Genomic DNA, 14,984 nt, shown 5'->3' with positions numbered 1-14,984 from the left:
CTGCGTGGACCATGCATGAAATCCTTGCAGGAAGCCTGTGAGGGAGTGCTATCTTGGGCCCCATTTTACAGATGGGGACCTTGGGCATGGAGGCTAGTAACGTGCCCAAGGTCACGCAGCTAGAATACGGAGAAGCTGGGCTTCAAGGCCAGGCAGTCTGGCTTTGCTGCTGACATTCTCAGTCATATGCTAAAAGAAATGCCTTCTGGAAATTTAAACTGGGATTTTTTTTTAGTCCATCCAACCACATATTGGCAGCAGGCTGTGGAAGCCAGGGCCCTGGATGAGCCCCAGATCCAGCTCTAACTCACTGGATGTGGCCTTGAGCAGGTCACCTCCCACCTCTGAACGGGGGTCTCTCCAACTGTGAAGTGAGCAGTTGCTCTGAAGGACCCTCCCACCCTGCCTGTCTGTGGTCGGATATTTGCCCCAGAGGAGGCTGGGAAGACCCAACACTGGATCCCAGACCTTCCAGATCTCCTTTCCGGCCCACACACACTCAGATGCCCCCTTAGTGGCTCTCAAACCCCTCCCCGTCACTGTCTCATTATAGCCTCGAAACAGCCAAAGGAGGCAGGCAGGGCAGGAATTGTCATCCCCATTTCATAGACAGGAAAACTGAGGCTCAGAGAAGACAAGCTATTTGCTGAATGATAGGACAGTTAGGTGGCAAAGTCCAGGCTTAAACCTGTTCCTCTGACTCCTGGGTCTAGTGCTCTTTCCTTCAGCCCTCAGCTATTGCTCAGATGAGAAAGGCGGAAGAGGATGGACTTACTTGCTTTCAGGTACCAAGTTTGGGATACAGAGACTCCAAACATTGAGCCTGGGGGATACCAGGAAATCAGAGCTGGTGGTCCTGGGGACTCGGCAGCCATCTGTCTGTCTTCGTAGGTGCTCACCCACTGGCCCATGTATGGTCTCTGTTGCTTAGAGGGGACAGTGCCCAGGGGATGCCTCAGACCCCAGGACCTGGGTCATGCACCAGGCAGGTGTTTCCCAAAGTTGTTTAACCAGAAGAAGCCTCCCTCAGTCTCCACCTCCCATTCCAACTGGTGATGCAAAGAGATGGTCCTCAGGGGAACGGGCCAGAAAGGACACAGGCTGGCCCCGTTACTTTGTTTTCCCAGGCAAAGGGTCAGGTGGGCACAGCCGGGGGCAAGACTGCCGGGTCCTTTGCTGGTGTCCACCTGCTGTCCTCCCTGGCAGGTAGGCACAGTGGCTGTCCCATCAGCAGGCCTGTGGTCCAAGGATACACCTGCAGATAATTAGTCCCCATCAGGACAGGCCCAAACTGCTGACGATGCAGGAACGGGTGGGCCATGTCACTGCTTTGCAAATGGTGAGCAGTTTCTAAACCGTGGCCCTGGCTGGTAGAGCAGGAGTTTAACTTAAAATTTAACATGGCATATAAATGATGGAGAGACATGGACTCGTTCTCTAATGAGATCTCCCTGGGTAGCCGGGAGCGTGAGGGCTAGGGTGGAGCAGTACACAGACCAGCTGCCTCCTAGACCCCAGGCTGGCAGTCTAGCTGAGCACCTTGTGAGGAGGGGAGAAGGAGCAGGTGGGGCTGGAAGACTCAGCCCTCCCCTGAAGAGTTCAGAACTGTGTCAACACATCCATGGGCACAGGTGGAATTAAGTTAATGCCACATGGTGACATGTAGGCCCATCCTGACAGCTCTCAGGGGTATTCCTTCAAGGTGTTCTAACAGCTCTCATTGGGATCGTCAACTGCCCCCAGAGGGTGTTTTGAAAATTTGTGGGAGCTTTTATATGATTGACAGGTGTTATTGGCTTGTGGTGGAACAGTCCCACACAACGAAGAATCTGCCTTTATCCTGCACTATTTTCATGTCCTGCCCAACATTCACGTAGGTGGTAGGTGAGAAATCTGCTTGTAATTCTTTAAATCTAGAACGGAACTTCATTTCCATATAAATGTGACCTTGCAATTTCCATGGTCTTAATAAACACTGAATTTTCTAGGAATGCAACTACTGTGTAAACTGAGCAAAGCTTGTACTTTGTTTTATTTGGAACGTTGCCAAGAGTTCCTCACCTATTGGTAAAATCCCACTCACAGTATGTGAAACACAGTAAGTCTGTGTTCGGGATTGTTGCATTCGCGTTGATTCTGTGCATGGAGCGAGCCCTGGGCTACTCCATTATGTCTTGCAGTTTAGACATGCCGAATACTTACTTATCAAAGTACATAGCAGTTAATTATAAACAATTTCACTTTCATTTCTCCTTTATCTTATAGTTAGGTATTATTTTGATTTTATTTGAAATTACTTGTGAAGATAGGCTATATTTTTTATGAACTTAATTTCAGGAGAGTAAAGGGGCAATGTAAATATTTGTTATTCCCCAGGGGACACTGGGTGGGACTGAGCAGAGAACCCCAGTGTCAGCACAGCACTACAGTGCCCCATTAGAGGCTGGGGATCTTCTCCTACCGAATCCTCATATGCATGCATCTGATCTACACATGTGTGTCCATGCCTCTGTGTGTATGTACTTTATATTTTTTCACACTAATGGAATCATACTAAACATATTATTCTACAAATTGTTTATTTGCTTAAAAGTATATCTTAAACATTTATTCATGTCAGCACAGATAGCTCTACTTAATTCTTTTTAATGGTTGCAGAGTAGTTTATTGTGTGAAGGAGCCATAATTTATTTAACCTGCTCCTATTGATAAACACTGAGTTTTTTCCATTTGTTTTTCATTATAAATAATTCTGTCATTATTATATAGATTTAGGTATCACTGTGCATCTTTGTGAATATATCTTGACATAAAGTCCTTAAAATGCGTATAAAAGTTCTGAGTTAGATGGTAGGTATGTCTATTTAAAATATTGATAGCTACTGACAAATTTCTTTCCAAAATGATTGCACTTATTTATACACCTATGACTGTGTATGGAAATATCTGTTTCTCCTATCCTCTCCAACACTGGACCTCAAGAAACATTTCAATCTTTGATAAGCTAATGGGTTTTATTAAAGTATCTCCTGGGAATTCCCTGGTGTTCCAGTGGTTATGACGTGGGCTTTCACTGCTGAGGGCCCAGGTTTAATCCCTGGTCGGGGAACCACAATCCCACAAGCTGCGTGGTGTGGCCAAAAAAAAAAAGAGTATCTCATGATTATTTTAATGTGTACTTTTAAAACTATGAGTCAAGTGCATATATTTTCATATGCCATTGGACATCTGTATTTTTTCCTGTTCATTTGCTTTACCTGTGTTTTCTACTGATTTTTTTTCTTATTTGCTTTTTAAAACCTCTTTATATATTAAGGAAATTAGCTTTTTGTCATCTGTGTTCCACTTTAAAAAAGTTTTTTATTCTTTGTTTTTTTGGGTGTTTTTACGTACATATATAAAATGTTTCTGTTTTAAGCAGTCGTTTATATCATTTTTCTTTGTCTTTTGTATTTGGAACGGTTTTTTTTTTTTTTTTTTGGCCACACAACACGGCTTGTGGGATCTTAGTTCCCCGACCAGGGATCGAACCCAGGCCCTCAGCAGTAAGAGCGCAAAGTCGTAACCACTGGACTGCCAGGGAATTCCCTGGAACAGATTTATAAATTTATTTATTTATTTTTGGCTGCATTGGGTCTTCGTTGCTGCACGCAGGCTTTCTCTAGTTGTAGTGAGCAGGGGCTACTCTTTGTTGTGGTGCATGGGCTTCTCATTGCAGTAGCTTCTCTTGTTGTGGAGCACTGGCTCTAGGTGCACGGGCTTCAGTAGTTGCAGCATACGGGCTCAGTAGTTGTGGTGCACGGGCTTAGTTGTTCCACGGCATGTGGGATCTTCCAAGACCAGGGCTCAAACCCATGTCCCCTGCATTGGCAGGCGGATTCTTAACCACTGTGCCACCAGGGAAGTCCTCCCTGGAACAGATTTTAAAAGGCCTTCTCCACTCGAAGTTTATTAAAAAATTTCCCTTATGTTTTTTTTTTCTAGTTTTATTATGATTTCATTCTTTAAATTTAAAGTTTTGATCAACCTGGAATTTCTTTTGATATAGAGAATAAGGTATGGATCCAACAGGCCTAGCTGTCCCTACACCATTAACTGAATGATTTATCTTTTCTCCACTGATTTGCAATGTTGTATCTGTAAACACCCACATATATTTGGATCTATTTCTGGATGCGCCATGCTGTTCCATTTGTCTATTTACTTCACTTTCAGTAACAGTTTTAATTGTTGTAGCTTTATCATAACATTTTAAAATATGCTATGTTTTACTCATTTCTTTATTTCAGAATTTTTCTAGCTACCTTGAGTGTTTATTTATCCAGTATTTGAGTCATTTTGACAAGTTTTAAAAAGTTAACATTTTGATTGAAAATGCTTTGAATTAATATATTACTTCGGGGGAACTGACATCTTCATGATACTGAGTCTTCCTACCTAAGAACAAGCTATATCTCTCCATTTATTCTTTTATGCTCCTTAGTGGAGTTTTAAAGTTAAGTTTATTCCTCAGCATTCTACCTTTTTTTTTTTGACGCTATTGTTAATGTTTTCCCCTATTATTTTTCTAGCTAGCTATTGTTTACTTACAAGAAAGCTAATGGTTATATTTATAATATTATACTATTATATAAGTATTATATATTTATAATTAGAGTAATTTTAGTATTTCAACATTAGGTGTAATTCTGACTTTGAGATATTTATATTCTTTTTCTGCTCTGTGATGTGACTTTAAAATAGATTGATCATAATACAAACAAGTCTTTGGTCAAGGGTTTACCTGAAAACCCAGCCCACATCCAGACTTACCTTCTGCAGATCCTGGACAGCTAAACCACCCAGCTGGCTTTTAGCACCAACTTTCTAAATCAGGAGTATTCAACTCAAATTCCTTTCCAGGTTAGGCTTGTAAGATAATGAGAAAGCAGGTGGGCGGGGGTCATATCTCGAGGGGCTGCTGCCACTAAGGCCCCGCCTCCCACGACCATGTGGGAATACGGCCCAGTCTGGCCAGATCTTCTTATTTTTCAAGGGAAGCCGGAGATCCAGATTCATAAATTTTCAATGTTGACTCAAATTTATAAAAAGTCCTACATGGGGCCAACTAACCATATCTGTGGGCTAGATTAGCCCTTTGGGCAGCTGGCCACCAGTTTGCCACGTCAGTAGACAAGAGTCTCGGAAATGCAACTATAGTCTCAGCGTTTACTGGATTATTTTCCATCTAAATAGGCTTGTGCAGATGGTAGAATATGTCTTCCTGTGATTTGTCTAAACCCATGAACCCCAACCCTAATAACAAACCCTCCCTCTGCAGAGCAGTCCCCTCGGGGATCTCATGAGATCCTCACAAGGGCCCTGAGAGATCAGAGACACATCCAAAATCACAGCAAGGAAGTGACGGCGCCAGGATTAGCCCCCAGATTATCTGTGTGGTAGAGTGGCAGACTGTACTGGCCTGGTGTTCAATTTTACCTCTGCTGCTCACTAGCTGTGATCTCTGGCAAGCTGCCCCGGGCTTCCATTTCCTTGTTTACAAAGTGGATGTGATGTAAGAGTACCCACCTCCCAGGGCTCCCCTAAGGGTAAAACAAGTTCACCTACCAGAATGTTTGGTACTCCATAACTACTCAGTAAAGTGACTTATTATTGTTATTAACTAGTTCAGGCTTCTTTCTACCCTACCACAACCCCCTACCCAATTATTTGTACTTCTTTGAAAAGAGTAAGGACCCAGGAGACTGAAGGCCGGCTCCAGCTCTCCCCTTTACCCCTTATATTGGGCAAGTCACTGCCCCTCCCTGAGACTTGGTTTCTGCATCTGTAAAATGGGAATGCTGTCAGAGGTCTTGTCACGGACTCTCATGACCCCAGGGGGGAGGATTCATGGGACACCTGTGATGTTAGGAAAAGTTCATTCTGACTGAGGTTCGCCTCCCCCATCCATGCCCCGTTACTGACACCCCCCCACCTGCAGGCTCAGCAGCCCTCCAGGCTCTTGCCCCATCTCAGGTAGACAGGGGACCAAGTCACTCTTGCCTCTTAACTGATCTCCACGCGGTGCCCAGATCTACAGCCAGAGTCCTGGCTGCTCCTGCCTGAGCCCCACAAGCCCCAGTCTCAGAGCCGGGCCCTCCCTGCCTTGGGGCCTACATGAGGCTGTGAGAGAGCCTGTCTCGTCCGGCCCCCAGCCCCACCTAAAGTTCTAACCCGAGTCCAGCCCTGTTGCAACTACAGCCCACTCACATTTCTCAGAACCCCTTGTCTCTGTCACTGCTTCCTGTGTCTTGCCTACCAACCTACAGGGACATCCTGCTACCTTAGGCTGGACCTCAAGGCTCTGGCCAAAGTGTGATCCCCAGCCCCTCACTGTCTGTTAATGTGAAGTATCCAAGACTGCCTTCTGCCTGCATGGTCGGACAGCCTCCTGGACCTGGTGGCTGAGTCTGTCCGTCCAAGTTATCCCGGTGCTGCTGGAGCAGGGAGGGGTGTCTGCCTGTCCCACCCTCCTGGCCCAGCCCCTTCACAGCAGTGAGCCTGACGTGACCGGCCACCATGAGAGGAGTAATAATCGCAACATGTATTGGGTGCTTGTGTGTGCTAGACCAGAGTCTAAGCACCTCATATGTTTACAGCATTAATCCTCACAGCAACACTGTGGGCTGGGTGCGATCACCATATTACAGATTTAAAAACCACAGCCCAGAATTCTTATATAACTTACCCAAGAGTACACAGCTCGTCAATGGCAAGTTCAAACCCAGCAGTGTGCCTCCAGGGCCCAAACTCTTCATCTTTACACTGACAGCTAAAGCAGCTGGTCCCGAGCCTTCCAGAAAGGAAGCCTAAACCTCCTGCCCTTCTTAACTCCACCTCTGCCTGGAAATCTAAAATTCCTGCCAGGAAACCTACAATCTGCCAGGAATCCCACTCATCCTCCAGGCTGATGCCAAACAGGGCTGCCTTTCTCCTGAGAGGGCTAAATCCCAGCGCTCTGAACACTCAGCCCCACCTACAGGGGCCCCAAAATCACCCAGCCCCTCTGACACGAGGCTTCCCTGGCCCCCTCCCAGCCCATCGTCCATTTGCCATTTGCTCTCCTCTGGCTTTACCAGAGCGTCTACAACCATGTCTCATCGAAGCCACAACTCCTGGCCCCAGCAGTCCCCTGCCTGACCTGTTCCAGGACCTCATAACCTCATTAAGACAAAGATGACCAATCAAGTCCAAAAGCACCAAGCCACTTTCCTCATCACACACACGTCCTTTCTCTCTCTCTCTCTGCCACTCACCCCCCATGCCCCAGGTGCCCTCACCTGTCACAATGGGGTAGGACTGCGGCCCCGGCACGCTGCTCCCGATGTCGGCAGGGGTAGGGCTGGTCAGGTTGGCCTTCATGTCGTCCAGCCCTCCAGCCAGCGAGGCCATGGTGGAATAATCGGCGGTCTGAAAGAGGAAACAAGACAGACACCTCAGCACTGAGACTCCAAAGCACCCCAGCCAAATGCCACCATCACATTCTGGGCTCAGCCAGCTAACCCATGCCAATGCCAAGGCCCCCAGGGGGCTCACGGACCCCCAGTATTGAGAGGGCAGATTCAGCTCGACAGAACAAGGCAGGTATCGAGAATCAGCAAGTCTCCCCAAGTGAAGAGGTAGACAAGATTCAGTGCAGCTGCACAAGAATTCAAACCTAGCTTCTTTATGGCCTGCAGGTTTCCCTTACCCAGACCCAGCTAGCCAGAGACAACCATCCTCCTCAATGCCAGGAGGAGGAGAGAGACATCTGTAACCAAAAGCAAGGCAGAAATAAGAGTCTTGTAGACAAGAGGTTGGAAAGAAAGGTTTCTGATTTCTGTGCTCTTAAACCACAGATGTAGAATCACAGAAACAAGGGTTAAAGGGAATTTGGGCCATCACTCAATCCAAATCCTCATTTCACAGATGAGTAAACTGAGGCACAAGGGGAAGAAGGCTTTGTTCAGAGTCAACAGGGGATGGTTCACCATAAACTCCCACCCAAAAGCCAATATATCAAAGCATATGAGTCACAGTTGGCAAGTGTTTTTGAATTCCGGAAGCCTGTAAACACCTGTATGCCGAAAACTGTAGGGTGCGCACATCTGATTTACCAAGTCCACACTAACCATGAGCATTTGGCCCATGAGTCATGCTCCTTTCTTTAAGCCATTTCATGAAATCAGAGCTTGTGATGAGTCATTTCCCTGGCATCCAAACCACTGTCAGAATGGTCTCCAGGCAAGGTTGTGAAGATGCCAACCTTTCTTCCCACTCAAGGATAGACTATGGTATAGGCATGAGTGACAGATCTCTTCCACTCCCCTACTCCCCTGGCCTATCTTCAGTAAAAGAAATATCTGAAAACACCTAAACCAAAGAGTCTAGTTGTGCCAAGCATTGGTGCAGGGAGTTTCCTCTACCACCCTGGCACTGCCAGTGGAGGACATATTACTGTCTGTCCAGGGTTATGTCCTTGGCAGAGAGGGACAGGGAAGTGAGCAGTCTTCTGATAGAAGTTTGCAGGCACCCTGGGTAGGAGGATGAGGACTGAGCCACTGGGAGGGAAACCAGAGGAGCCACCAGGCAAGTGGCAGGCAGAGGGGACTCAGGCTCAGGCACGTTCCTGGCACTTTTCTCTGCAAACGAATTAGAAAGTAATGTCAGGGTAGCTCAGATGCCAAGCGGGGTGGATGGCAGCCGTGAGTCCAGGAGGTACTGCAGGCCCAGGCACCCTGAGATGGATTCTTGTCCAGAGCTCCCGGGGCTCTCCACCCATCTCCGGCAGAGGCTGATTCTGAAACACGCAGAGATGAACACAGGCCCGAAGCCAGCCCAGGTAGGACAAGATGGGGGACAGGCCTCCCCGACATCAGAAATCACTATAAAGCTGCAGTAATTAAGACAGTATGGGACTGGCACAGGCACAGAAAAATAGACCAATGAAACAGAATCAAGTCCAGAAATGGATCCATGCATATATGGAATCTTGATATATGAGAGAGGTGATGTACAAATCAGCAGGGAAGGATAAGGCTCTAATAAAAAATGCAGGGTAACCAGTTATCCATTCAGAAACAAGGGGGAAAAAAGAAATTGGATCTTTACACCAGACACAAAAATCAATTCCAGGTGGATTAGAGACCTAAATGTGAAAGGCAAAGGTATCTAACTAACATGGTCAGCTCTAGGTCCAGCCAAAAATCCTTGGGAACAAGTCTATCCTTCATGGAAAAGGAAATGAGTGGCCCTGGGTTGCTCACACAGAGTTCCTGGTCACTGTGAGGACAGCAGTGGGTCCTGGTCAACCTGCTGCCTTGCTTCAATGCCTCCTCCTCCAGGAAGTCCTTCATGACTACCACTCCCCAGGAAGCAGGAGTCCCAAGTGGTACCAGGACAATAAAAACCATAATCTTCACGACCTTGTCAAAGCTCATATTTATTGATCACTTACTCTGTGGCAGGAGCTTTACCTATATTATCCCATTTATTCCTCACAATTACCCCATGTAGTAGGTTCTGTGTTATTCCTATTTTACAGATGAAGAAACTGAGACTTCTATTATAGAGGGAAAGTGCTTGCTTAATGTCACACGGCTTCCAGGTGCCAGAGCCAGGATACAAACCTGGGTACATCGGACTCCAAAATCTCCACAATTACCCTAATGATTTTCCTATTGTGTTCTAACCCTTTAACAGGTATGAAATCACTTTGCTAGTACCAACCGTTTAAAACAGAAAATAGAGTAGTCTAGAAGAGAAATTTTCTAAGAGTCTCACACATAGAAAGAGTAAATCCTGTTTCATTAATCTTTGTTTCCATATAAGTGGAATTGTGTGTACTAGGTGGAGATGACAATATATTTCTTGCTATAGGTCACACCCAGCAGAGTCTTCATTCCATAAAGCAGGGAGCTATTGGGAAAAGGTCACTGTCTAGACTTTATCCTACGCAGAATGGGACTTGGGCACGACATTAGCCCCCTAATTTGCTTAAAAAATTAGGAAGTAAAGCTCAATGGAAGCTCCTCCTTCAGTGCATTGTTGTGTGCAAAGACAGGAGGTCAAGATGCCTCTGTGAGGGTCTCTGGGGTTTCTGGGACACCGGGGTGAGGACCACGCCTCCCATTTCCCTATGTTCCTGTGTCCTACTGGAGACCTAAGCATAGTGGATGCTTAGCATTTATTGAGCTTTTCTTGTGTGCAAGATGGCACGTGAAGACCAGACATGCTCTCTGACCTTTATCCACAAACCTCAAGGGAAAAGACACGTGGCCCCGAAGCTCCATCCAACAGGGACAAGGGCACAGAGCCATTCATTTACACGGGGCAGGAAGTGGTGAGGAAAGGTTTCTTGGGCAGGCTGTATTTATCTTGGGCCCGAGCAATCCCTGACCCCCAGGCTGAGAAGAGCTGAAGGAACGCTTAGAGGTGAGACAGGAGTGATCCAAAAACAAGGCACACGCCAATAGCTGCAGGAGGAAGAGGTGGAGATGAAAAAGTAGACAAGCTGGGATTCGACTCTGAAGAGCTTGCGCAATGAACACTTGGATGAGCAAATGAATGAATGACCCCTTATCCTCAGGAGAGCCAGGCAGCGTCCTAGCCAAGAGGGGCATCCCTGCAGCTCTCCCCACCCCACTACCAGGCCTGGCCCCTTCCTAGACTCCAGGCTAGGCAGCTGGGTCCACAAGGGAAAGCCTCTGATTCCCAAGAAAACATAGCCAACCTGGGTTTAAGAAAATGGGGAGAGGATGGCCAATCCTGCTTCTTATTTAATGTCCAGATGGAGGGGCCTTTTTGTTATTTGATTTTGTTTTAGTCAATAAATTCAGTATCAAGGTTTGTCCAGTCACTTCAAAAGTTGGCTTTGAATCATCTTCCCAAGACACGAAAATCTTCAACTTGTGTAACACGTGCAGTGGGAGGTCCAAAAACCCAGTTTCCCAACCACCGATGGTTGCCAGAAGGTAAAGTGACCTTTCCTAAAGAGCTGGGGCTCAGGGGACAGCGGATTCATAAACCAGCTCTCACTGGCCTTTGCCATTTGTGTCTCCCACCGCCCCACCTAACAGGGCTGGCCTTGAGCCCAATCTCTTTCTTTGCTGGGATTCCACAGCTCTTGCTCTGCTCCTGCATGAATCAGGGGATGCTGTCATTTCATTTGCTGTGTAATTATTCCCTATTTTCTCCTGACAAATGGTCAATTTGCCTCTGATTGAACAATAGTAACATTGGAAACCACTACATATCCCTCCTTGTCTTGGGTGCCAGGAAAATCAGTCAAATTCAGTGCTCAATCACCACAACGACATCATTGCCAGAGCCTCCTGCAATGATCTTACTCTTTCCTCTGCACAATTTCTGAACTTTTTTCAGCCTTAACTAACTTAGATATATGTAATTGTTTATTTTGCAGGACAAGTCCTCTTTGAAAATGGAGGCTGGGAGAAGTAGAAAGAGTGACAGAAAAAGAAAACGGGAGAGAAGATCAGGACACGGAAAGAGAAGAGAAGAGAATACATTATTGGTGTCTCTTTTCTTGGTAACAGTGGTATCTATTTCCATATCTCATCGTTATTTGGGAAGCCAAGGGCTGAACAGTGGGGTTGTGTTGGTGCACCTATGCCCTTGGGAACATAGCCCCCCATCCTCCCTCCATCAGCCCCCAGCCTCCGACAGCCACAGGCAACAGCTGTGTTCCACATTCCTACTTCTCCAAGCTTTTGGAGTTCTTTCTTTGGCTGTCATTTTGGGCTTCTGCTCCCTTCCCATCAGGGCTCCCTGGTGCTGTCCTTGACTATGACCCAGGAAGGGAAATGAACAAGATCAGCAATTCACAGAGCATCCACTCCAATGTAACCAATTGGGATAAAACTTCTCCACCAACTCACATGAAAAGATGTTCAACGTCGCTAACTATTAGAGAAATGCAAATCAAAACTACAATTAGATATCACCTCACACCAGTCAGAATGGCCATATCATCAAAAAATCTACAAACAATAAATGCTGGAGAGGGTGTGGAGAGACGGGAACCCTCTTACACTGTTGGTGGGAACGTAAATTGGTACAGTCACTATGGAGAACAGTAGGGAGGTTCCTTAAAAAACTCAAAATAGAGCTACCATATGACCCTGCAATTCCACTCCTGGGCATATATCTGGAGAAAAACATGGTCCAAAAGGATACATGCACCCCAATGTTCATTGCAGCACTGTTTACAATAGCCAGGACATGGAAGAAACCTAAATGTCCATCGACAGATGAATGGATAAAGAAGATGTGGTACATATATACAATGGAATATACTCAGCCATTAAAAAGAATGAAATAATGCCATTTGCAGCAACATGGATGGACCTAGAGATTGTCACACTCAGTATAGTAAGTCAGACAGAGAAAGACAAATATCAGTATATCACGGAATCTAAAAAAAAACCTACACAAATGAACTTATTTACAAAACAGAAACAGACTCACAGACTTAGAGAATGAATTTATGGTTACCAGGGGAGAAGGGTGAGGGGGAGGGATAGACTGGGAGTTTGGGATTGACATGTACACACTGCTATATTTAATATGGATAACCAACAAGGACCTACTGTATAGCACAGCGAAGTGTGCTCAATATTATGTAACAACCTAAATGGGAAAAGAATTTGAAAAAGAATAGACACCTGCATATGAATAACTGAATCACTTTGCTGTACACCTGAAACTAACACAACGTTGTTAATCAACTATACTCCAATATAAAACAAAAAGTTTTTTTTTAAAAAAAGATAGGCAATCATCCGTCAAGCATAGTTTAGATGGGTGGGTTCCACATTTTGTTTGCATCAATTAAAAAAAAAAACAAAAACTTCTCTGCCTACTGCCACAAACTCCTGGGAGGCCTCAAGTTCAAGCACTGGCAGGTATGCACACCCTCCTCTCAGACACCATGCTCCAGATAACAAACCATCTTGCACTCTCAAATGTGTGAGCTAGAAGGATGCTCAGGGTCATCTTTCCCAACCTGGAAAAACTGATTCAGGGAGGGGAATGGACTTCCTTAGCTAATTTTTATCTGCGTCATTTATAGAGGTTGATCCCGTGGTAGAAAGAACAGTGAACTAGGAGCAATAACACGGGGTTCCTGCCCCAGCTCTGCTTCTTTCTCACCTGTGTGACCTCAGGCAAGCTGGGCCAGCTCTCTGAGCCTCATTTTCCTTATTAATAAAATGAGATTTAAGTCTAACCCCTTGCTGCCTGCCTGCCGAGGCGATTGTGAAAATCTGAAAGATAAGGAGAGGGATCACACTTCGGAAACTACACAGCATGAAGGGTCAAGGAATCCTAGCAGGGACTCAAGGAGGCGCGTGCCCCAGGAAAGTGTGTGCTGGGTGTCATTTGGGTCCCTAGGAAATTACCTGGAAAAGGACTGCCTGGGGCTGCACCAAGTATTGTCTCATCAGCACGGGGCACCACTGCCATAGCATGGAGGAGAAAAGAAACACAGACACGTGAGAAGGAGGGCAGCACGAAGCAGGGCAGTGCAGGGGGACAGGCTGGAGGGCTGGCTGCCTCAGCTGGCCACTTGGGGCCACAAGGCTTCCCCGTCACCTGCTGAGCTCCTCCAGGCTCACCGTTGTGCCAGAGGTAGCCCTCAAGAGCTGGGCCAGAGGCCAACCACTCCCATCCTGAGGGACCAGACACCTGCCCCCTACACACCTACCCAGAGGAGGACAGAAGCTGGAGTAGGGGAGGCGTGTCCCCAGGGCCTGGACTGATGACAGGCAGGAGTGTGGCTGAGGAAGCCCACCAGCCCTAGGGACAGGAGGACGGGGTTCAAGTCTGACACAGCCAAGTTTGTGCTGTGTGGAACCAGGCCAGGCACCTCAGTTCTTGGCTCCTTTTCTCATTTGTAATGTGGGGATATATGACCTACCTCACAGGGTCGTGAGAAGGCACACAAGGAGTGATAAGAAAGTCAAGTCCTGAGGGCAAGCCTTTTTGTTCTCATTTTTTTTTTTTTAAACATCTTTATTGAAGTATAATTGCCTTACAATGGTGTGTTAGCTTCTGCTTTATAACAAAGTGAATCAGTTATACACATACAATATGTTCCCATTTCTCTTCCCTCTTGCATCTCCCTCCCTCCCACCCTCCCCATCCCACCCCTCTAGGTGGTCACAAAGCACCGAGCTGATCTCCCTGTGCTATGCGGCTGCTTCCCACTAGCTATCTATTTTACATTTGGTAGTGTATATACGTCCATGACACTCTCTTACCCTGTTCTCATTTTTTTAGTCCTCAGGGCCAATATACCAGTGAGTTTATCAACATCAATATCCCAGTGTGATTTTGCAAGATGTTATCATTGGGGGAAACTAGATAAGGGTATATGGAATCCCTCTGTATTATTGCTTAGCACTGCATGTGAATGTACAATTATCTCAAAATAAAAAGTTTAATTTTAAAGAGTTAGAAAACAAAAAACAATTAGGTTTTAGCATTGCATCTCCACTAAACCAAATAAAGATGAATCAAACTTGAAAAAAATGTTTGCTGAAAGGAGGGACTACGAATAACACCTGCAAAAAAGTACCCCATAATCTACAAAGGGCTACTGTCAGCATTATCTGAGGGGAAGAACTGCCAAGAATTCTGAATGGCCTCCCTCTTCCAGGAAGCCCTCTTGGATTTCCCCTCCTCTGTGCTCCTAGAACCCCAAAGTGGGCACATCCCTACCACTGCACTTAACACTCTGCATTGTATACTTAATTGCTCAGGGTTCTCATTCCCCAACTACAGTGTGAACTTCATGAGGATAGGGCTGTGTCTCCCTCATCTTTGTGACAGCAGCTCCTGGCCCAGTGCCCAGCTCTGAACAGATGTGACATAAATGCCTGTGGAGCCAAATGAACAGGGACAGGTACTGTGGCCTGGCTCTGCCAACAGCATCATAGGTGCTTCCT

General features: G+C 46.2%; 1 protein-coding gene across 1 annotated transcript in view; it reads right to left on the bottom strand.

Moving 5' to 3' along the window:
• PAX5 (paired box 5) overlaps positions 1–14,984 on the bottom strand; it is a 165,110-nt gene that overhangs the window by 71,588 nt on the left and 78,538 nt on the right. The window contains exon 5 of the mRNA XM_068552469.1: positions 7,320–7,449. Coding sequence (XP_068408570.1) covers positions 7,320–7,449 — 130 coding nt within the window. The remainder of the gene's footprint in view (positions 1–7,319; positions 7,450–14,984) is intronic.

This window comes from Eschrichtius robustus, chromosome 10 (genome assembly GCF_028021215.1).
Source record: "Eschrichtius robustus isolate mEscRob2 chromosome 10, mEscRob2.pri, whole genome shotgun sequence".
Classification (NCBI taxonomy): Eukaryota; Metazoa; Chordata; class Mammalia; order Artiodactyla; family Eschrichtiidae; genus Eschrichtius; species Eschrichtius robustus.
The sequence above is the reverse complement of the archived record's forward strand: the minus strand, read 5'-3'. Positions and strand labels throughout refer to the sequence as shown.